This window comes from Lytechinus variegatus, chromosome 5, assembly GCF_018143015.1.
Source record: "Lytechinus variegatus isolate NC3 chromosome 5, Lvar_3.0, whole genome shotgun sequence".
Lineage (NCBI taxonomy): Eukaryota > Metazoa > Echinodermata > Echinoidea > Temnopleuroida > Toxopneustidae > Lytechinus > Lytechinus variegatus.
The window spans coordinates 36,759,178-36,783,718 of record NC_054744.1 but is presented as its reverse complement, the minus strand read 5'-3'; the positions used below and the strand labels follow the sequence as shown (position 1 = coordinate 36,783,718).

The 24,541-nt window shown below is 35.3% G+C and overlaps 1 protein-coding gene across 1 annotated transcript; it reads right to left on the bottom strand.

Annotated features, from left to right (window-relative positions):
- Positions 1-1,025: 1,025 nt before the first annotated feature.
- Positions 1,026-24,541, bottom strand: LOC121416045 (probable isocitrate dehydrogenase [NAD] subunit alpha, mitochondrial). Its single transcript, XM_041609483.1, has 11 exons — positions 24,490-24,541; positions 14,056-14,103; positions 11,759-11,842; positions 10,604-10,776; positions 10,177-10,306; positions 7,010-7,143; positions 6,378-6,480; positions 5,093-5,157; positions 4,242-4,326; positions 3,536-3,688; positions 1,026-2,778 (listed from the first exon to the last, which is right to left on the bottom strand). The coding sequence occupies exons 1-11, from the start codon at positions 24,514-24,516 to the stop codon at positions 2,695-2,697; spliced, it is 1,086 nt and encodes a 361-aa protein (XP_041465417.1). The 5' UTR covers positions 24,517-24,541; the 3' UTR covers positions 1,026-2,694.

Here is a 24,541-nt window from a genome sequence, read left to right as displayed (position 1 = left end):
CCCCCCAAACACAAAATATAATCCTCTGCTCCGCCGCCTATGGTCACCACCCCTATTATTGAATTAAAAATAGTCTTATTTAGATCATCTAGATCCCCCCTCACATTCATAGGATCCCATTTGCATTCCTCTCTGAGTCCACTCCCTTCTCCATTTCTCTATCTTTTTCAGTTTTTCTCACCCCCATAGCTTATTCATTCTTTCTATAATTATGTTGCTATATTGTTTCCTCCCCTCATCCTGTCGCATTCTATTCAATTATTCTACTCCCTTCCATCTTGAGTCTCTCAGGATCCTCCCAGCTATGGGCGGAAATCCAAGCGGGGACGCGTCCCCCTACCCAAAATAGTGGGGGGGGGGCACAATATCAAATAAAAATTAATGTCTCCCCTACTACTTTTGGCCTTTTATGATGGATAGAAATACATCATTCAAAATCGAAATAAAACATGTACTTGGGAAGAGATGACCTTAATTTTATGGGTGATAACCTTTTTTTCCTTTTCTTTCTTATTTTGATTGTCAAATCTTCCAGCCCCGGGTCCCCTTTACTTTGGAAAGAGACTTCCGCCCTTAGTCCCAGCCCATGTCTTATTCCAAGTCATGCCCATTTCTATATATGTCGCCCACCCTCGCTCTGTTTCATTCTCTTTCAGCCCCACCCCGCATCTTATATCCTACTTCTCATTCAAATTTCTCTCGTTTTCATCTTCCCTCGCTCTCTCCACCTATTTCCCTCCTGCATCTCACTCCCCTCCATTCCAACATCCCTCCTCTCTTTCAGCCTCTCTTCTATGTCTTAACCCTTGTATTAACTAAACCTCTCCATTTCAGTATCTCCTCATTCCATTCCCTTTAAAAAAAATATATTTCATGTTCATTATCTTCTCTATTTTTCGCTTGAAATATTACTCCCCTTCATCCTCTCTCATGATCTCTCCCTCTCTCTTTCTCTCTTCCCTCCCTTCAGTTTACATACTTCTTTGGAAAAAATCAAAACAGGACCACTTGCAACAATCTTCAAATTGATATTTCAACTCTGGCAGCAACAATATACTACATTTTAATTTCAACATACAATCAATCCCTGACTTTGTCTTTCAAATAAACTATGACATTAAAGACGCAAGGAAGATAACCAAACACTTTTTCCTTGAGCACTTAAAAATTCTGCTTCAGCAAAGTCTAACATTGTCCATTTTATATTACTGTTCATGAAGATATTATATACCACACTGTACATGCCATAAATTCAACAATCCCTTTATTCATACAGCAAGACCAACCCCAATCAACTCAAAACCAACAATTATAGCAGTGTGTGGTACTACTATAGTTGATTTAGTCTGGAGCCAAAATTGGCAGACTGAGGCAACTATTTGTAATATTCACAACCAAAAGTCATACAACTTTACTATAAAAGAAATCCTTCTTTCTCTAATTGCACATATCACACTACATCCCAATAAATGACCCAATGCATATAAAAGGTAACTTGTAAATATATAGTTCATGCAATACAAATAATAAATATGTTGTGGTTTAAACAAAGCAAAATTCAAATCGATTCACACACATATTTGTACTCTCAATCACTCTCCCCAATCACAGTACAGCTCTTTTAACTTTCATTCATTATTTTGACACTGTGTAGTTTGTACATAGTTGTAGAAAATTCAAGTCTGCCATACAAAATTGTACAAAGTAAAAAAAAAAAGGATAATGCAAATTTGTGCGAAACATGCTAGTAATGGGAGGGGGTGGGAATGCTACCTTTTTGCATACAAGAGTATTGATCAAAGCAATGGAATTATATAATAGGAGGAATCTATTTACATAGAGTGGAGCCAATACCTACAAGTAAAATGAACACATAAGTATGTCATTTAGGAAAGGAAGAGACAATAAATACTACTTTCTGAAGGTAATTACATTGAATATGAATCACATGTAAATAATGTCTTTGTTCAGGTTTATCAACAAACAAGAAATTAGGACATTACTTTCAAGCAAATCCATCTAAAAAAAATATTTTTTAAAGAAATTAATAAATGTTTGTTGGGGTACACGCATGAACTGAATGAAAAAATATACATACTATAATTATATTGATGTAAATTTTGATTTTACATTGTACATACTTAAACACAGCCTGGGAAAAAAAGTAAAGTCATAATATCAAGGTACCATTGGGATGAAAACGATAAATACTCAATAAATATATCATTTAAAGACAAGAAAATAAATATAAATCTACATTAATCTCATTAAGAGTGGAAAACTGTAATGTTGACCTTGAGCCAAAACTCATTACAAACATTTGAAATAATTGTTAAAACACACATTTAAAAAACACCCAGAACTTGTTGAATATTCAGTACTCAAAATAGAACTAGCCTGAGTTGACATTCGTACTGCCAAATTAACAGTGCTCAACAGGATATTTCAAATAAATCTAATAAATGACAATTGTATTACATTTTGGATCAAATGATAATTAAATTGATTACTTCTGCATCAAATTGATTCTGTATAGTTAGTATACATGAAGATAAAACAGACATTGTGACAGATATTTGAGTAGTCAGTTGCATACATTCATAAACACTGAGTGAAAATACATTGGAGAATAGATAGAACACGTGATGAATAATCCGAGATGAACTGTTGATGAGTTGAAAGCAGGCTTAGTTTCTATTCAAACTCCTGAACTCTTTCACATATGGCTTGTGTAAACTCCGAGCAAGTTGCCGTTCCACCTAAATCACCAGTAAGATGCTACAGCAATGAAACAAAATACACAGAAAATCATTTTGAATGTGCATTCTTTTAGGCTGGGCATACATGTAATTACAAAGAAGTGATTATTTTTACTCTACAGACTAAAGACATGTCAAAACAGCCACTTTAAAATCAAGATTTCCCTGGTAGTTATCATTAATTTAAAGGCCTGTATTCTGAAGTCATGTTGAACATAGACCATGGTCTAAGTGTGCTAAAACTATGGGGAGCCAAAATTTCAAAAATCCTGTTTATATTAGATATATCTTATGTTTACTTTTTTGTTTCCCTTTGCTTTCATAATGAAGAAAATTACTTCAGTTATCATTCCCAGACAATTATGAACAACTTGAGTGTCAAATAAGTAAATAAAGTGGATTTGTACTGTTCGGAATTTGTGCCCCAATTGACTTTCCATAGTTATACCACAACTTAAAACCAGACTTTGATTTAACCACAAGTTCTGAATGCGGGCCAAAGTCTTTATGACAGGCTATCACTAAATTTGAAAGTTACAAGAAAGATTAAAACTATATTGAGAAAAGGGGCATACTATCCTGACCTCAAATGTAAAATTCACATTTTAAAATGAATCAATGAAAAAGACTGATTGATTGGATAAAGGAGTGACACTAAACATTTGAAAGATTGAAATGATAGACAAGCCAATGTAATTCAAATAATACAACTTTTACAGAAGTTTAAGACAGGCTTTAAAATCTGACTCCTTAAAAAAAGCTGTTGATGTACTCACCTTTCTTTCCCCTATGACCTCTAGACAAGCCTTCTCAATCCGACCAGCATGTCCCATTAGTTCCATATGCCTCAGCATCATTACAGCACTAAGGAGGAGAGCTGTAGGGTTTGCCTTGTCTTCACCTGCTATGTCAGGAGCTGTACCATGAACCTTTTATGAAAACAAACAGGACAAATAAAATTACCCGCCTATTTTTCCTTACAGAATACTAATTTGAATTCCTGAAGTAATGGAGGTGTTATTTGCTTGAAAGATATTTCACAAAAACAAATATTCACTTAAATTCCCCCAAATTCTAACGCATTTTCAACTGTCAAATTTGCCACCTCTTGATATACCAATATATATGCAAAAGAATCGTACAACCATAATATCACAAATTTCATTCTTGAATAGATTACAGAGTACCCTACCCTAACAGCGTAACCCAGGCATCTCTGATAACCATACAATGATTTCCAAAATATAATCTATGATTCATAAAATGAGAACACAAAATCCAAATATATTAGCCCAAATCCTTACCCAGGGAATGATCGGCATTCACCAGACGAACAATCAGCAATAATGTTGATTCATGAAAGAAAGTGATTAAGCAATCAGGTGAATGGTGTGTTCTTATTTCATTTAGTTTACACTTCCTGGGGGTTGACCAAGAAATGAAGAATCATGAAATGCATCACAAATACCTAGTAATACTTACTGATTCAAAGATTGCGACACCTCCTGCTCCAATATTACCACTAGGTGTTACACCAAGACCCCCTACAAGACCAGCACAAAGATCACTAACAAAAAAAAAACAACCAAAAGATGAAATTCAATCTCTCCGGTACATTTAGAGCTTTATCATGTGAATGAAGGGAATGCTGTTTTTTTTTCTGTTCTCTTATTTCATGTTTTAAAGAATCATGCAAGAATCTTGCATGAGATTGGTAGAGAATTAATTGTGCCATAAAGTGTAGTTTCCACAATCAATCGACATTGCCCCGATTTCTTTCCATCACATGAAATGATGTCACATGTAACTTGCCCAAGCATGATCTAGAGATGCATGCATGCAGTTTACATACACATTAACAAAAAATAAAGTACAATGCCCCTTGATTTCTTCCTATTTTACCCAAACGCAATGAAAATAAATTCTATAGGATGTCACAATTACCTTGCTGAAGTAAAATCTAGATGTATGCATGTAATTTTCTAATACAATGGCAAAACAAGCATTGACTCAACTGCATTTTCTTTTAAAGGAGATTTTAATGTTGCTAACCTAATTCTCCCCCTCCCCATATTGCTTTTGCCCAATGTAGTTATGGATTAAGATGTGGAATATTGGAATATAAAACAAACAATCAACTCTAAATTTCAGGCAAAGAGATAAATTACAACTTCCTATGTGAGCTGCATGTCTTTCCTCATCTCAACAGTATTAAATAGTTTTTGTGTCATCCTTGCAAAGGGTGATTATTTGCTTTTTTAACATGAGTGCATGAGATAGGGACAAGGAAATCTACTCTTCATATGAGACAGAAGACATGGAAGCATACATACCTGAGGATGTCACCATATAAGTTAGGCATGACCAACACGTCATACTGGGAGGGATCTTGTACCATCTACAAAAACAAAACAAAAATAATTATTGGCCAAGTAGTCAAGAAAAGTAATTCATTCCCACAGTTGTCATAGCTTCAATACCAAAATGTTGAGTAAAATGAAACATTTCCTGCTTCAAATTATTGTCACTTTAGCAACCCATTGTAAAAATACTGAATTATAAAGGCAGGATACCACAGCCATATAGAAAAAAAAAAACACCAGCTCGAGACACAAACTACTCACAGAGTGTTCATGAATCAGGGTGCAATATTCTATGTCTAGCCCTATAATACATAACTGCCAAGAAAATAAAACATTTTCCACTACTTTACAACTGTTTGTCATTCATATTTGCCAAGAAATAAAATATTTTTATATACTTCCAATCATTCCTTCATAGGAGTAAACCTTTTTTTGTTACCCAGGGTAGCCACCTTCACCATTAGCTGATCTCAAGCAGGCCCACCTAACATTGTCATTACCCTTCTCCATTCTCAGAAATTGGACCTGTCTCAAGAAGGCAGAAGGTCCCACACTTCAAGTCTTTGTTATGAGCTTGCCGGGGATCAGCCCAATGACCTCCCGTTCATGTGGTAGGCACTCTACTACTGAACCACCATGCCCTGTTCCCTAGTTATTGATTAATATAGATTTAAACCTAAATATTTCTGATTGTTATGTGAAAGGGTCTTCACATTGAATACAATTCCAATACACATGACCTTATGGCAGATGATTTACTATGTTTTGAAGCTCCTTGGTGTTCAGTTCCCCTTTAGAACTTGATCAAGAAATTCAGTAATTTCCTTGACTTTGTACAGGAAACATCTGCTTCTAGTAGGACCAATTATTAATAAGGTACACATTTTATTCTTCCAGAGGACATCAATTGCAGACCTACCAACCTGTAACCATACAAAAGGAGTGATTCATCTAAAAAAAAAATAGGAGTCACAGCATATTTCCAATAGATGACTGTACATAATATCTGGACAAAAAAAAGTTTTCTTTCCCTGTATGATATAATGTATATAAAAATCGCCCCCCCCCCAAAAAAAAAAGGGAGTGGTTGGCAGGCCTGCAGTTGAATTTCCATTGCAGTCTTTGAAAAAAAAAACAAGACTTCAGAAGTGAAGCATGTCTTACTAATGCCCTTACTAGTCAACCTTAGTGGCATACAGGAATCCTGAGTATACCAACACAACCCATACAGATATAACTTTGTGAGCTTACTTACATTGAGACAGACTGTATCTAGATAGACCTCATTGAATCGGATATCCCTGTGTTTCTCTGCTACCTCTCTACAACAGCTCAGGAACAGGCCATCAGACATTCTCCTGTAGTTACACAGGAAACAACAACAAAGGATTGTTTACACATGGTACAACAAACGTATTCAATTAAAAAAGGCAATTTGTGTTCTGGGGAAGATGAAAAATAATTGGTGAGCTTTATCAATCTTTTCATTTAGGAATAATATTATAGTAAAAAGTGCCCATCATGAAGAGTTGCTCTCCAATAATATGATATTAGAAATAGGACAAGATATACCTCAAAGTTTGGACTGTAATTCATCTTTGTGTGCAGTACATCTTATTTGTTTTGTGAGAAGTGAGTCAATTTCTTTTTTTCCATGTCTCACTATTGACATTCTTGTCTACATGTATGTAAATATAATATAAGTTTCCAAGTTGTTATAAGACATCTTACTTTAAAACAAAACAAAACTATCAATACTGGACTTACTTTTAAGATATCTCTTTACCCTTTCTAGGTAATCGTTTTTTTTCTTAATTTTAATATAAAAATTATCCGAAAATGCATTTGCTTGAGCAAATCTATGTGTATGAAACATTTGTCTCTTACATAATGTTAGCTTTGTGAACAGCTGTGACCGTGTGTCTGTTGTTGGCCTTGGCATACTCAAAGGCAAATTCAGCTACTCTCATAGAAGCCTCCTTTGTAATCAATTTGATACTCTGTACCACACCATCAACAATCTGTAATAACAAACAATAGATTAGGAAGTAGTAAAAAACATGTAGTTGAACTGTAGCAACAACTACAGTAGTAGCAGCAGCAATAGCAACAGCATCAAGATCATCATAATCAACATCACAACCACCACGTTCATCATCATCATCATCATCACCACCACCACCAAAACCACCACCACCACCACCACCACCACCACCAAAACCACCATCATCATCATCACCATTAATGCCATCATCATCAACAGCAGTTGTAGTCATAGAAAAAGAACATATAACAAACTTTTTTTTTAAGTTTTAGAATTATATAAGTACCATGCAAGCAGTGACGGCCTCTGGGCAACTTTTTGTTTAAACATAATACAGGACTTCCATAGATTCTTGGAAGACATTTAATTCGTATAGAATGATTTACAATACTCCAACATTTATTAAGACTTCTCTAAGCCACATGAAAGCCAGAAGAACAGTATGATTGCATGATGATACCAAGATCCCCTTTTCTCTCTGGGTATTATAGCATCACCAGAATAGATATTTATTTATTCTACATCAGGGATTCTCAAATGGTGGCGCGCACGCCATTTGTGGCGCACCGAGCCTTGCGGAGTGGCGCTTGGGAGCCGATATAAAAAAAGTAAAAACAAGGAAAAATTGTATCTACCAGTAACCTGGAAATAAGGATTTGGTGATCAATTTAATATAAAGAGAAAACAAAAACTCTTTACTTGACACTTAATTGCTCATTGATTTCCTCAAATTTTGTCCAACTTAGCTCGATAACCCCTATTATTGAAGATCGATGGTGTTCTCCTTTTTATTTATTCTATGCTTTGCAAAGTTTATATATGCCACACAATTGATTTGAAAACCCCGTTTGTCGGATTTCTATTTCAACGGCGAGAAATTTTGCATTTCCAGATATACGTTTTGGTTAATTTAAGAGTTAAACATCAAATAATATGACATTCAAAGAACATCCTGATAATAAAAGATTATGATTGTGGGACATAACAAGTAGGAACTTTGTTTCCGAAGCCGATTAAAATCCGAAGTTGTAAAAGTGAAATACATCTATGCTCAGATTGATTGCTTGCATGCATTCTTGCTTAACACGAACTGAATGAATGAAACTGAACGTGAGTTGTAGAGAGAAATGGACAATTTGGGGCGTTAGTGCGGTGCAACGCCTAATTTTCAGCTCTTGCAAAATCGGGGAACGTAACTTCAGCCACTATGGTGGGGGCGGGGATTGGGGGTTCCCTCAAGTGTTTCATGGCAAAGAAAAAAAAAGGGAGAAAAGGAAAGGGAGAGGGTAGAATATTGTATTATTTTCTTGATGCTATGTCAAAATATAGATTTTTGATTGAAAAGTTCAATATTTTTGCTTCAGCTGCCATATCTAGCCCCCTCATTTTTTTTTTCTTTTTACTCATTACGCCACTTGCTTCAGCCAATAGATCTGGTGCAGAACAGTCTGAACTAGTCCGGTACAATTTGTATGTTGTGAAAAAGTCACTGGTCATTTTCCTTTTGATATTAATATTGTGTAATTTGTTGGCATTTGTATTTCTTCTGTTGATATTAATTAGAGCCCCTCGAGGCAATTTAAAATTCCTAATATTCCAAAACTTCTGGGGGATCTGCCCCCTCGACCCCCACCAGGGGCCTCTAGACCCCTTCCGAAATACTCTGCTAGTTTGCGTAATGTATAGTGGAGCATTACAGATTCTAAACAAGAAATGTGGCGCTTCAAAAAAAGTAATTGAGAATGGCTGATCTACATCTCAGATACTATATCATAATATACAAATAATGCACGTAAGTTAGTGCATGCAGGGCCAAATGATGAACGATGTGCGAGAAGAGCCAATGGATATACTGCCCGATGTCTGCAGGACCGAGTGCAGTATATCCATTTGGAGAGTCGAGCACAGAGTTCATTATTTAGGTCCTCTATGCACAAGAATGCATGTATTGTTTGTTTTATACACCCCCCTCCCTCATGTTACTGAGTTTCCCCGAATGCTCTATTTGATCTAAATTCTAGATAATTCCAGACCTCGCACTATCTTGCACTCTGACGTCAGAGTGCAGGATAGTGCATTTGGTATGACGTCAGAGTGCAAGATTACAGAACATTCTTGGGAGTTGTATAATAGAAGTTAAACCCATTGGCCTGTATTCTGAAGTCGGGTTTAATTTAAACTCAGGTTTAAAGTTGTGGTTTAAGTATGGGAAGCTAAAAGTATCAAAGTTTTTATAAAGTTGTATGTTCCTTACGTTTACTGTGCTCTTTCCTGGTTCATCGATGGTGAAGACAATCATCTATTTATACTTCCTAGACAATTATGATTTCAGAGCCAAATGAGCTGAAGTATGATATCTCTACTGTTAGTGATTTATGTAACAATTGGCTATCCATACTTAAACCACAACTTTAAACCTAAGTTTAAGTTAAACCTGCTATCAGAATACAGGCCATTCTGTTTACTATCAATTTGTTTTGATATCCATTTGGTCTACACCACTCTTCCCTTAATGCCCAGATGGATAAATATCCACTTCATTATACTAATCATTTTTCAGTTTGTCAAATGAAAAGTCAAGAACCTCTCCCATTGTGTGCTGCAGAAAATTCAAAGGGTCCGGGATGGGAGGGGTGGACCGAATTGTTGTCCATGAATCCAAGAGGTATTAGACCAAAAGGGTATTTAATATAGGAAATAGGCTCAGTCTAATTTGAAGGGGAAAAAAGAGACAAATGGTAAATGCGCTATTTGTTAAGTTTAATGAATTGTTGCAAGGCTATAGACAAGATTCATATTTGATTGTTTATCAATATCTTATGGATGGCATGAAATTTTGGAGGAGAGATTTATCTTTCAGCTATTTCAATTCAATCAAATTCAATTTCATTTAATATATGTTGGTTATCATAAAAGCTACATTCATAGAAATTTATTGAAAAAAACTGATAAAATTGATTGATAAAAAACTTATTGAGGTATCCCATCATGACCTACAATGATTACTTACTGTATGTTCAATTCCACTGTACTCTCCTTCCGTGTTTTCTCTGATTGTGACCAGATCTACATCATCGTAAGCAGTCTTGTAGCCTTCTAGTGACTTGCAGGGTCGGACATTGGCATAGAGATTGAATTCCCTTCACAAAAATAAGGACAAATAAAATTAATCAAATACAATCAACTATATGGTTATGAATAGCTTTTTCTTGTTTATTTCAAACTTCGAAGAAAACAATCCATCATTCATTGATAAAATATGAGTACTTTTGTGATGTTATATCATAACCAAATCAGCCACATATTACTTCAGATGTCACCTTCAGATTTAGTTGTGCAAGTTGTGCATCTGAAACTGAATGAATAATATATCATTGACCCTTGTTAACATCTTGTTTATATCTGGAAGATAATTCCTGGATTCCAATGCAACTTACTTTCGGAGGGCAAGATTGAGGCTCATGTGTCCTTTACCGATGGGCGTGGCTAGGGGTCCTTTCAGTCCAATTTTGTTCTGATTCATGGAGTGCACAGCAGCAGGAGGGATACGGGTCCGCCCATCTGGACCCTTTTCTGGGGTTACATCAACAGCCTCCCACTCAACAGGCACCTAGATAGGAGTGTTATGACAGGTGATAATTGAAAATACAGTATTGGTGTTGAGCATGTGGATCAGAATGCCAAACCAAGCTCTAAGCAGTGTCTAATGCTCTTTTTTAAATTACACCACAGAATAATACTTTGATACCAACAACAACCAATAACAGCAATGCAAAGTTATGACAATAATACTCTATATGATTCAACTTCCTTTGCAAAATGAACATTTTATATAAATTTTGAAAATGTCCCTGAAAGCTACAAGGTGTATAGTCATGGACATTGGTGGATGAGAGGATGACTCTTAAGAGAGCAAAATGAAAACCTCCATCCGGTAATCTTTGCAGGAGATAATAATAATAGCTAATTTTTACATAGTGCTTTTCCCGTAATGGCCCAAAGCGCTTTACAGCATATTATTACCCCAGTCATCAGATCCTTTCATGCCTGCATACACCTTCTCCACTCCCTGGGGAGTATTCCAACATGAGTTCCAAGACTAAATTGCTAGGCTTACTACCAAGGATTTTGAATCCTACCAGGTACCCATTTGGCACCTGGGTCGAGAGTGGCAAAGTGTGGATAAATGCCTTGCCAAAGGACACTAGACCGCCGTGGGATTTGAACACGACTCTCTTCTCTAAAGGCAAACAATGATTAGTTTTACAATAAATAATTTTTAACATTAGATCTTTTAAAATAAGACTGCAAATACTTTTCTACATGTACGTCAAATTAAAAAAAAAATCCATTGGTCCAGCAGACTTGGTTCCATAATGAAGTTCTACAGAAAGAAATCAAGGCAAACTGCAATATCACAAGCACAAACAATAATTTAATTGGCTAGGTAAACTGTATCTGTCAGTCTTAGTGTAAACATTTATCAGTGCATACATGTATGTTTCTGTGACAATTCTCTGGAAAAATGGAATAAAGTCTTTTGAGATCAGGGGTATTAATTAATTATTTCATGACATGAGCCAAAGACTTACATCGGCAGCTCTGAAAATCTGCTGCACCGAGGCAGAAATTTCAGGTCCTATCCCATCTCCTGGAATTAATGTGACTTTCCTCACCTGGATTTAAAAAAAATAAATATTAAAACATATTCTTTATGAACAAATTTATTTTTCCTGTCAATAGAACACACAACCCTGCTATAAACACACAAATGTAAAATGTGTGATTAAATGCTAATATGAAAAATGTATATGAATGTAAAAAACAAATAGTTTTTAAATTGTATCATGCATATAAATTTTGCCCTTGACTGCCCCAAAAATATATTTTAATATATTAGACTATATCCCTCCCCCTTCATTAAAAATATTTCATCCATTAGAGGGTCCTTTTAAGGTGAGAGAACTAAAACTGAGGGAAAGGAGAGCATAAATTAGTATAAACACATTTTATGCGATCTGACTTTGATATGTACATGTACATGTAACAATATAAAGAATAAGAGGTTAGAGGAAAAGGAGGAAATATAGAATGTGAATTCAACCCTCTGCGTGATGTTGAAATCTTGCATAACATCCATATAATAATACGTATTAAGTATTTTCTTCCCAAAGAAAATAAGATGGAAACAATTGTCATTATTATCCCCCCCCCAAAAAAAAAAAATCGAATTCAGCGTGCAGAGTTAAAAGATTAAAAACTAGGCACATCAATAATGTGGAGCTCATCCGGCATCTCGCAACGAAATTTAACACAATTTTAATTTCAGCCCAGTTGACAGTGTAGTGAATTACATTGGTGACATAAATTGTGGATATAGAATTGAAATTGATGAAGAAATGACATAGAAGCATTTTTGTGATCTATGAATAAATTTCATATAAATTAAGCATAAATAACTTTCTAGTCAAAATTTCTTAACTCTATGTAGAACCTTGGTGAACCTCATGTAGCTCTCAGATGGAACAAAAATAACCAAAGTCAATCAACAAATAAATAAGTAATTTTTGTGAGTTTTGAAAATATATGAATAAATTAGCATATTTAATGAGTTTCAAAATTCTATGTTTAAATTTTGTATCACCACCTCCAGCTATTATATAAAGCAAACAAAATTGATCAGCAAATGAAGAAGAAAAAACTTTTCTTTGTAATTCTGTGTAGAAGTTTCGTGAACCTCATAAAGTTCTACAAAATGGAAGAAGAAAAAAAGTAAAAATCGGTCAACAATTAAAGAAGAAAAAGCATTTTATGTGAATTTTTAAAAATATGAATAAATTAATTTCCCATAAATTAGCATAAAAATTGTTCTAGTCAAAATTTCAAAATTCTGTGAAGATTGGTGAACCTCGCTCTACCAGATGGAAGAAAAAAAAATCAAAATCAGTCAACATATAAAGAAGAAGCATTTTATGTGAATTTATAAAAAAAAGGAGTAAATTAATTTTGCATAAATCAGCATAAAAACTGTTCTAATCAAAATTTCAAAATTCTGTGAAGAAGATTGGTGAACCTCACGAAGCTTTTCCAGATGGAAGAAAAAAAATCAAAATCGGTCAACAAATAAAGAAGAAGCATTTTATGTGAATTTTTCAAAATTTGAATAAATTAATTTTGCATAAATTAGCATAAAAATTGTTTTGGTCAAAATTTCAAAATTCTGTGCATAAGTTTGGTGGACCTCATGAAGCTCTACCAGATGGAAGCAAAAAATTCAAAATCGGTCAACAAATAAAGTAGCAGTATTTGTGAATTTTGAAAAATGCGCATAAATTAGCATATTTAATAAAAATTTCAAAATTCTGTGTAGAAGTTTTGAATTCCCCACATAGTGCTATCATATGAAGCAAACAGAATTAAAATCGGACTTGAAATGGCAAAGTAGTAGTATTTTGAAATTGTGGACGGACGACAGACAACGGACGCCACGCTACGGCATAAGCTCATCTTGCCCTTCGGGCCGGATGAGCTAAAAATTGTTCTGGTCAAAATTTCTACATTCTTAGAAGTTTGGTGAACCTCATGAAGCTCTACCAGATGGAAGCAAAAATTCAAAATCGGTTAACAAATAAAGAAGAAACATTTTTTGTGAATTTTGAAAAATGCGCATAAATTAGCATATTTAATATTTCAAAATTCTGTTTAGAAGTTTTGAATCCCCCACCTAGTGCTATCATATAAAGCAAACAGAATTAGAGTCGGACTTGAAATGGCAAAGAAGTAGTCATTTTGAAATTGTGGACGGACAACACGGCATAAGCTCATTAGGCCCTTCGGGCCGGATGAGCTAACAATGGGTTGATAGATATTATTTTATCAAAATACTTACATTTTGAGAATAAAATCTCTTGTTGAGGCTCCTGCTCAGACCAGTTCTCTAAAAAAACACAAGAATATTAAAATGCATCATTTTAGCAATTCAAATACCTCAATGGAGCTCAAATAAACTTCCCACTTTTTAATTGCAGCGGCTTGTAAACTATTTTCTCCAAGATCTTAGAAAGTATTGGCAAAAGAGCTATAGGTCTGTTATTCCTTTTGTCATCTTTTTGAAAACAGGAAGTACTTTGGCAACCTTTGACTTCGATGGAACTATTCCATGAGACAAAGATTTATCAACAAGTGGAGCGCCTCTGGCAATCTCACCTGCATCACGCGATTCAAAACAGCAGCAGTGCTGAATTTGAAAACTACTATAAAATTGGAGATGATGGAGGCAACTTTTGATTATTTCGCCACATAAGCTTGTACGCTTTGCGTGCATTTACATGTACCGCCCCTCCAAAATGAGTTCCTGGACATACGGTTTAAGAGTGAATAAGAGTGGAGATTCTTGATAAAGAACTCATCTGAAAATGCATTTTAGGTTTTAGGTGCAAACTGCTTAAAAGTCCTGACAGGGGATTTTTTTTAATTTGATTTCACGCCAATAGAGAGGTATTTCATCATCATTGCGACACATGATTTTTATTATTTTTGTGAGCATATTTCATAGAGGAATAATCATTTTAAGGCAAGGTGAAAAATAATCAGACTTAACAAAAATTTAGGCATCGACTCTGCACTGGATCTTATCCCCACCATATTTTTCAATTAGTGTTAAACTTTACACCCTGTGATGAGTTAAACAACAAACGGTGATAGGAGCATATCGATTACCGGGATATCTTGATATTTCTTTTTTAATGCAAGCAATATTGATTTTCAGTATTTTGGGGTTTCAAAATCATATTCATTTCTACCTCATTATAATATGATGTGAAAATAATGAATAACATGAAATCATTCAACATAAACTGAATCAAAATTACACGAAAAAAATAAATTCATTAATCAAAATATGTAAACTTAGCATCAATCTGAAGATATTTCTTTAATAAATTATTATTACAAAGGGAACAGTGATACAAAATAAAATTTTCTACATGTTCTAGAAATCTCTATGAATTTATATAACATAAACAGAAGTGTATATATTCTAATGATGATAAATAAAACACATAGACTTAACTAAGAATACACTCAGCCACGCTTCACTCACTCACCCCCCCCCCACCGATAAACAACGCACATAAGAGGAATGGAAAGCAGAGAGAATTAATCCAGGGGGGGGGGCACTCACATATTGGTGGTACGGGGACGAGCCGGTTTGAAGACCCCCCTTTTCAGACCTAAATTTCAGTTCTCTAGCATCTACATTTCATAAAAGTTCCGTTCATAAGCCACCCCAACCAGCTCCCAAGACCCGTTACGAAACACCTCCGTTCCCAAGCCCTGCCAAAATTGTCCACCGCTAGCCATGAAAATCTACGGTACCCCGGATCTGAGAGGAAGCTACACGCACAGCTCCATCAAGCCAAAAGTCCTCAGCTACAATACAGAGCCAGCTATAGAGCGCGCGCGATCGCAGTCGTTACGGTACAATGTGACATTCCCATGACCTCATTTTCCCCCGCCCTGTTTGATTTGATTTAGTTCCGTAGACCCTGTTTTTCACACGGCCAGGTACATTTTTAGTTCCCAAGACCCCGTATTTCACCCTTGTAGTCAGTTCCTTAGACTCCCATTTCAGGCCAGGTTTCGCGAGGCACACCCCCATCAAAAAATAATTTGAGTGCCCCCCCCCGGGGAATTAATAAACACATGACAAAAAAAAAACCTTTAAAAATAAAGTTAGTTATAATGAAATTTTAAAAATTCAAAAGTATGCCCTAGATCTATATAATTTTGTCTAAGTAAATATAAAAAAATAGTATTGAATTATATGTGCAAAAAAATCATGATTTAATTGAATATATATCGAAGCAACTTGCGATTTGCCTAAAGTTTTCATCTCTTCTTGCTATGCACATTTATTAAAGGACAAGTCTACCCCAGCAAAAAGTTGATTTGAATAAAAAGAGAAATATCCAACAAGCATAACACTGAAAATTTCATCAAAATCAGATGTAAAATAAGAAAGGTAGGACATTTTAAATTTTTGCTTGATCGGTATGCAAATGAGGAAACTGATGTCATCCACTATTTCTTTTGTATTTTATTGTATGAAATATTCTAATTTTCTCCTCATTGTCAAGCAAAGCAACGATTATGTCCTCTCTGAACATGTGGAATTAGCATTGTTTAAATGGTTCAGTCAAGTCGGTCCTTGTCAAATCTGTAAAATTTGAAATGTTGTATAATTCAAACAATAGAAAACAAAAGAAATAGTGAGTGATGGACATCATCGACTGACTCGATTTGCATGTCACTGTCCGAGTTGTGCATGTCACTGTTTAGTGAAAAATAAGCAAAACTTTAAAATGCCATAACTTTCTTATTTTACATGATTAGGCCTAGATCTACATCTGATTTTGATGAAATTTTAGCATTATGCACGTTTGATTTTTCTCTAAATATTCAAATCAACATTTTTCAGGGGTGAACTTGACCTTTAAACTAAAGTGTATTGTGAAACAAATCAGTGAATCTTTTATTGAAATTTAAATTCTTTTTTGTTAGTGTTAAGCCAGGACAGTAGAGGCGCATGGCCAATATGGGAGACTCTCTCCAATAGGGGAGACAATCTCCCACATTGGAGACTTGCTTTGCAAAAGGACAAAAGAAACACCAACAAAAGCATGATTTTTTCCACCCAAAATTTTGTCTCACCGAGGTCAGAACTCAGAAGCCCATTTGTTCTGTGTGATTGACAACAAAAATCCTTATCAAAACAAAAGTAGACTGTGAATTTTTAAAGTAGACGGTGAAAAGGGGTAATTTTTCATGAGGAATCTGCTTATCACATATATTTATTTGCCGCCAAGGTAATCCTTTTGCCGCAAATGTAAACAAAGGAAATTGGTCTCCAAAACTGGAGACTGTCTCTGAAATTGGATACCCAAATTCTTCACAAAAGTCTCTGATATAGGAGATAATCTCCCACATTGGAGACAGTCTCCTAGATTGGCTGTGCGCCTCTACTGCAGGATATTGGGCCTTTGCTTTGGGGTCGGGTAGTTAATTTAGTTATTAAAGGGGAAGTTCACCCTGAGAAAAAGTTTATTGTAAAAATAGCAGAAAAAATAATAAAAAATATTGCCGAAGGTTTGAGATAAATTCATCAAATAATTAAAAAGTTATTAGAATATCAATTATTTGATTTGTGACGTCATATGCGAGCAGCATTCCTACATAGCGAATGGTAAAAAATCGATGAGATGTCATTTTTTCAGAAAATTGAGAATGGTTTTCACTGTACCTTTTGTATATCAATAGACAAATCATTTCACACCCGATCATGAATAGAAAACAAAATTAAGTTATCAGGAACCATAAAAAATTTGAAATTCATGCATTTTATATTACATAACACATGGGGCAGCTGCTCGTTTATGACGTCACAAATCCAAAACTTTGAACTCTAATAACTTTTTTACTCTTTAATGGATTATCCTCAAACCTTCACCAATATTTTTTACTATTTTTACAACAAAGTTTTCTTCAGGGTGAACTTCCCCTTTAAATCGCAATTGTCATATTTTTAGGGTTATTTTCATCATCCATGTTTTTGTAATTTCAATATTAAATAGTGGATTGGTGTACTCTGGTAGGAATGATAAGATTCATTCAGTCTCGAGGTTCCCGGGGCAAGAATACTGGATGGACTGGACAGTCCAGCCAGGCCGCGCGTTTCCGTTTTACACCCTGGCGAAGGCATTTTCCGGAAAAGTAGCCAAAAAGCGACTAGTGAAGAGTCTACGTCTACGTTTTTACATTATCAGCTGGGCGCTCGATCCAAAGTCCGCACCGAAGTTATCCGCAGAACATACCGTACTTGCAAATGCAGCTGAGCTTATACTTGTACTTTCCAGGTTCAATACGAATGTTTGCCTTGATCATTTGCCTTGCCGATTTGCTGATGTCTTTTTTTCTCTCTATCTGTCTATATATCTATCTCTCAAATTCTATCTCTATCTATCTATGTAACTGCAGTATCTAGTCTCTCTCATTCTTTATCTAACATCTATCTATCTCAAATTCTCTATCTCTATCTATCCATCCATCTGTCTGTCTTTCTCTATTTCTCTCTCTCTACCTACCTATGTAACTACAGTATCTATCTGTTAATTTGTCGCTCTTCTCTCTCATTCTTCATCTATCTGACATCTATCTATCTCTCAAATTCTCTATCTATCTCTCTATCCATCTATCTATCCATCTGTCTGTCTTTCTCTATTTCTCTCTATCTATTTATCTATTTTTTAACTAGAGTATCTATCTATCTGTTAATTTGTTAATAATCTTCTCTGTCTCTCTCATCATCTTTAATTATCTATTTAATATCTCTCTCTCTATCTATCTATCTATCCATCTGTCTGTCTTTCTCTTATTCTCTCTATCTATTTATCTATCTATTTTTTAACTTATCTATCTGTTAATTTGTTAATATTCTTTGTCTCTCTCCCTCTTTATCTATCTAACACCTATCTATCTCTCATCTATCTATCTCTATCTATCCATCTGTCTGTCTTTCTCTATTTCTCTCTATCTATATATCTATGTATCTATCTATCTGTTAATTTGTCTCTGTCTCTCTCATTCTTTATCTTTCTATCTATCTAACATCTATCTATCTGTCTCTCAAATTCTCTATCTCTCTCCCTCTCTAGCATCTGTCTGTCTTTTTTCTCTCTTTCTCTTTGTCCGTCCATATTTCTATCTACAACATCTCTCTCTCTCTATCTATCTATCCTTCTCTCTCTCTCTCCCCCTCTCCCTCTATATATCGACCTCTCTGTCTCTCCCCCTCTCTCTGTTTATCTATCTATCCATCCATCTCTCCCTCTTTCTCTCTATCTATCCACCTCTCTCTCTCTCTCTCTCTATTTCTATCTATCTATCTATCTATCTATCTGTCTGTCTGGTCTGTCTATCTTGTCTCTATCTATTTATCAGTCTTCTATATCTATCTTTCGGCAGCTATAAGTGTATCAATCCATCAAACTTCAATTTGTCTTTCCATTATAAGTATCTGTTTATTTTGATTTTGTCTGTCATTCTATTCATTTAGTTAATAATTTATTTTTAGAAAAAAAAACTATCATAAACAACGCGACTGCAAAAGCATGTTCGGATTTCACTCCTGACTGCCGCTCTCTCTGTACATGAAGTGCCGAGGAACTCTGTGCTCTGATCAGTAACTGTGCAAATTGCATGAGGTGTGGTGGACTCGCCTGTGGCTGTGTCGCACGCTGCATGCAACCAGCGACGTGTGTAGACTCTTCACTAGTCGCTTTTTGGCTACTTTTCCGGAAAATGCCTTCGCCAGGGTGTAAAACGGAAACGCGCAGCCAGGCCCACTCTAGGCGACACCGCAATACTTACCCGTGTTAAGAAACTGGGACTCCACTCACGCGCATTTGGGCCGCCCTAGCTTAGAACTAAGCTTTCTTTCCGTAAAAAAAAATTATTCTTATGATTAAATAAATATTAATTAATACATGAATACTGTTAAATCGGTACTCACCGGTTCTCTTCTTGAATTTTCTGCCAATTTCCCACGCTGCTGGCTGCAATTCCGCGGTAAATTTCGTCGCCATAGAGAGCTGTTCATGCAACGTTATTTATAAATGGAGCGCCCTTTACGAGAGTTGTTAATGCCGCGGAGAAATCGTTAGGCATTTTGGCCTGTGTTCAAGGCGTAGCTGTTCTATTTTTTTTATAAAATTATGTGTGAGATCGAAATCTCAGCGAGTAAACACTCTTCCAATATGGAAGAGTGTATACTCGCTGTGATATGATCCCGATAGGGAGGCGCAACACCCCCACCCACATGGGCGCAAACCCCAGGGCCGGGGGACATGTCCCCTCACCCAAAATAGTAGGGGGCACATTATGAAATGTCCCCCTACTATTTTTGGTCATGTCGTTCAAATTCGAAATGTATTTTGGAAGAGACGATCTTACTTTTGGCATGCCCCCTTTTTTTTGCTTGTTTGCTTGTCAAATTTCTTTTGGTCAAGATGACCTTCTTTAGAGGGTGATAAACCTTCTTTTTTTGTTTGTTTTTTGCTTGTCAAATTTTCCAGCCCCTGGTCCCCCTACCTTTGGGGAGAGATTTCCGCCCTTGCAAGTAGACATATACTCTTGATATTGTTTGCGAATCTGCACGGGCGTCGATCGAGGGCTGGGGATGAGGAAAAGCGGTGAGACGAGAAAAAAAATAGAACTTAGAAGGGGAAAGGCGACAGAAAAAAAGTGAACGAAAGAAAAATTAATGGAAAATAAAAGGGAAGAGTAAATAGGGAGAAATGTGATGGGTAAAATAAATTATGGGAAAAGAGGACAGAAAAAAAGTGAACGAAAGAAAAATTAATGGAAAATAAAAGGGAGGAGAAAATAGGAGAAATGTGATGGGTAAACAAAATTATGGGGAAAGATTCTGGACGCACTATTCATGTTTTATCATGAAAAGGATAAGTTATTTATCCGCGAGCAGACACTTTTTGATATTGTGATCTGAAACTGGATAATGATTTAAATAGAGAACAATCTGCGTATCTGAATTAACGTGTGTTTTAGATTTCGACCTAGAATTTGGGTATTCTAAGTAACTTTCTTATCATGAAAATCAATAAAGAGAGCGCAAAGCGCGAGCTAAAAATATATGATATAACAAAGGGTGAATTTAAGCTCTGTAATGCAAACACTTTGTGGGAAAATTGTGAATTGTGATGGATCACAGTTAAAAAAGAGCTGATGTATTTTATTTTTATTACTTTGAGTTTTTACATAGGACCGGAACATGCTATGAGGGCATTATGTCATCATATGAAATTGATGACCATCTTCCTATTTCTCTCGCATGGGAGCGCGAAATGTGTTAATTTTATGGCCTGAAAACTGGACATTTAAAGCACTTTGTAATTATGCATAAGAGGCATTATATATCTATCAATGCGAGCAGAAATCGCGAGTCGAAGTTTTTGATAAACTGTCATCAAATTAGTTTGATTTAGAATTAATATTGGGATATACATAACCGACTAATCCAAATGCTATAGCGTGCGGCGCTAGCTGATACGTTTTAACAATCTGACCTGAATAGGGAACTTTTTGAGAACTTTATGGAATACAGGAAAATAATACGTACCTGAAAATTCAAATTTTGCGAGCGCGCAGCGCAAGCAGAAAATGATAATGTTCAGATGATATCACAGACATTTTTACAGAGCACTTTTTAAAAATCAATTTGTAAATGAAACAAAATAATGAAAGTTCAATTTCCCAGCTGAAATATGTTTTGTATAATGACTTCAAAGTTTGATTTTTCAAGCTCCATATTGAGCAAGATATGCAAATACCCTAAAAGACAATAAGGCGCGAAGCGCGAGCGAAAATTTTTTATCCTAACAAATAGATTTAAAAAAAAATTATTTTCAGAGTCTTCCCCTAATGTTATTTCATTTAATCATGTTCCTCCTCTTATGTTTGCCTTTCTTCTTTTTTCCTCTCTTTTCCCTTCCTTTTCTTTTTTCCTTTCTTTTTTTTTCTTTTTTTGCTCCGCCAATAGGGGGGCCCGGGCCCCTCGGCCCCCCTGGATCCGCCTATGTTAGCGGTTGTAGGTATAAATCGCGCTCTAACGCTCTAAAACTGTGTTCTCTATCAAAAAGCTGTCTTTCATATTCATTTTGTTCGCAAAAGAATATAAAGTTAATTTCAATCATTGTATATAGTTATCCTGTTTATGATAAAAATACTTAGAAATTGGGTTAGGTTAGGGTTATCAAATTATCAGGGCAGAAAATATATATTTTTTTCTCATTTTGCGCGTCGAGCTGGCACTATTTGATCTGTGTTATTATGTTTTTGATGACATTCATTGTATTCACAACAATAATTATTAAACATTGCGCACGCGCCGTGCGCCGCATGAATTATGTAGATCAGGTGAATAACTTACCGCTACACACGAGCAGTTGCTCTATATATTCTATGTAATATAATATATAGAGCAACTGCCCATTTTTAATGGTCCATAATATACCCACTTTCTTCTTTTTTTGGAACGAGTATGAATTTATCTACTGATATACTGAATGTACAATAAAAGTCATTATCATGTATTTCTTGGCATTTCATTTACTTTTTTTACCATAATTATATCACACAGCTTTTCGCATAGGCCTACGCCGTCACAAATAACAAAACAAAATCTCACTTTTTTTCTTTTTTGGTGGGGGATAGATTTTCCATACGCATACGTACAATTTTTCAAATTATTTTTTTCTGCTATTTTCATAATAAACTTTAAATGATTTCGCCTTTGCACTATTATTTTTTTAAAGACAAAATTACATCATCATCATATCATCGTCACCAACTTCATTCTCATCTTTATCACCACTACCACCATCATTATTATCATCATCATCATCATCATCACCGCCACCATCACCACCACTATCATCTTCACCAAGATAAATCCTGCTTTTTTTCCTTCCTATTTTCCTCTTTTTAGAGGGCACACCACCACGCCCCCTTACTGGATATCCGCCTCTAACGTTTGTTGTTGTATATAAGTTGGCGGATGCCTCATGAAATGAAATGATATAAAATAAGGAAAGGGAAACTAATTAGAAAAAGGACTGAGGAGAAGAAAAAAGAAAGCCAAACAAACAAGAAAAAACAATATCAAAATTTTGTTGTAAAGTCTTCTACGTCAGTTTAATAATTATGTTTTCAATGAAATGAGAACATAAAAAAATGAAACAAGTAAGATGGGCTATACATCGTAGCAAAGAAATAGAGGGAAGCTCCGAGACAATAAAAAGGGTGAGAAAAAGAAAAGACTTTGAAATACTCACAACACGAGCATAATAAAAAAAATTGGAATAAGCAAGGACAAGTAGCTGAGGGACACCCCCCCTCTCTCTCTAGTTATTTATGTATCAAACTCGCATACACAAGAATTTCTTACTAATCAAAATATTGCGAGCAAAAAGCACGAGCTGACATTTTTTTAAATATTCAAAACTGATAGAGAGACACATTTTAAACAATTCATGAATCATAATAATTATACAACTAGCTTACCAATCGAATCATTCGATTGCGACAAATGATCTGAGAATTAATGCTTTTAGGAATTCATTAAATTAAAGCAAAGTATCTCAACATTAAAATAATTAAGGCGGGCGCAAGGTATCAGCTACTACACCGATAATTTTTTTTTTGACATTTGAAGTATTTTCGGTAATCATGAAAAAGATCGGATATTTCATGAAAGCTCAAATCCCGAAGAGCGGAATATTTTTATTAATTGACTTTTTTAAAAAATGTTCTAAGCCCCATTTAATATTTGATTATAAGTCGATGCATTAAAAGCTGAAAAAATAAAGTATTTTGTGTTCCTCTATCATAATTGTCTTTCTCTTTAACCCTGGTTCTTTTTTTCTGGGGGGAAGCATTTTGGTTAAAAAAGAGAAAAAAGATAATTGCTGGCTTGTGGACGCCCGGTGTGGACGGTGGTAGGGACACCCCCCCCGTAGTTACGCCAATATGGGACCAAATGATCCTAAATGTCCGAGGCGAAACTTGTGCAATCAAACGTTATTTCTGAATAAATTAAAGCTTGCGCTGTTCAACTTCAATCTCTTTCAGCTAAATTTGCGATGAACGCTGCGTTATGAAATATATAATTATCAACATCTGGCGAAAAGAATAACCGACCGATCACCTGACGAGAACGCGTATACGTGATCTGCATATCAGGTCCGATCGAGAGTCAGAAGTGAAGGACAACTGCCAAGAAAATCAGGAAAAAGTCGTCAAAATGTAAGTTCCCCTTCATTTCTTTCAATTTTTTGTTACTTACTGAAGCATTAATGTATCATTAAAGCAAAATTTCAACAAAAGCCTCAAATTTAGCTAGTACTTTTGTTGAAATTACAATAAATTTAGATCCACATAAATCTCTAACCCAATTTTAGCACTGATGTCGCCTATGAGGTCCATACATGTAATGTTTGGACCTCATTGGTACTAGGAGTGGCCAGGCCCAGGTATAGACTCTACTCGGCCTACACAAACTTGCACGAATGGGACTGAGATTTTTTAATTTCTCTTTATTCCCGTTTAAACTAACAAAAATCATTGATATTTGTCAAGTATGGATCACAAATACTAAATATCTACCGTCAGAGAGATTAATATGTACATTTTCAAATATCGATAATGACATCAGGTAAGACTTTGATCGAATATCAGAAAAATTCCTTACCAAACTCGACCACACTTTGCTCGCCATGATTTACGCTACGGGAAGCGAGTAG

Coding starts and splice junctions, on each gene's coding strand:
- LOC121416045 (XM_041609483.1), bottom strand. CDS start 24,516: ATGGCGAGCAAAGTGTGGTCGAGTTTG. Junction 14,104..24,489: donor GCAAAGTGTGGTCGAGTTTG/GTAAGGAATTTT, acceptor GTGTTTTTTTAG/AGAACTGGTCTGAGCAGGAG. Junction 5,158..6,377: donor TAGATACAGTCTGTCTCAAT/GTAAGTAAGCTC, acceptor TTGTTTTTGTAG/ATGGTACAAGATCCCTCCCA.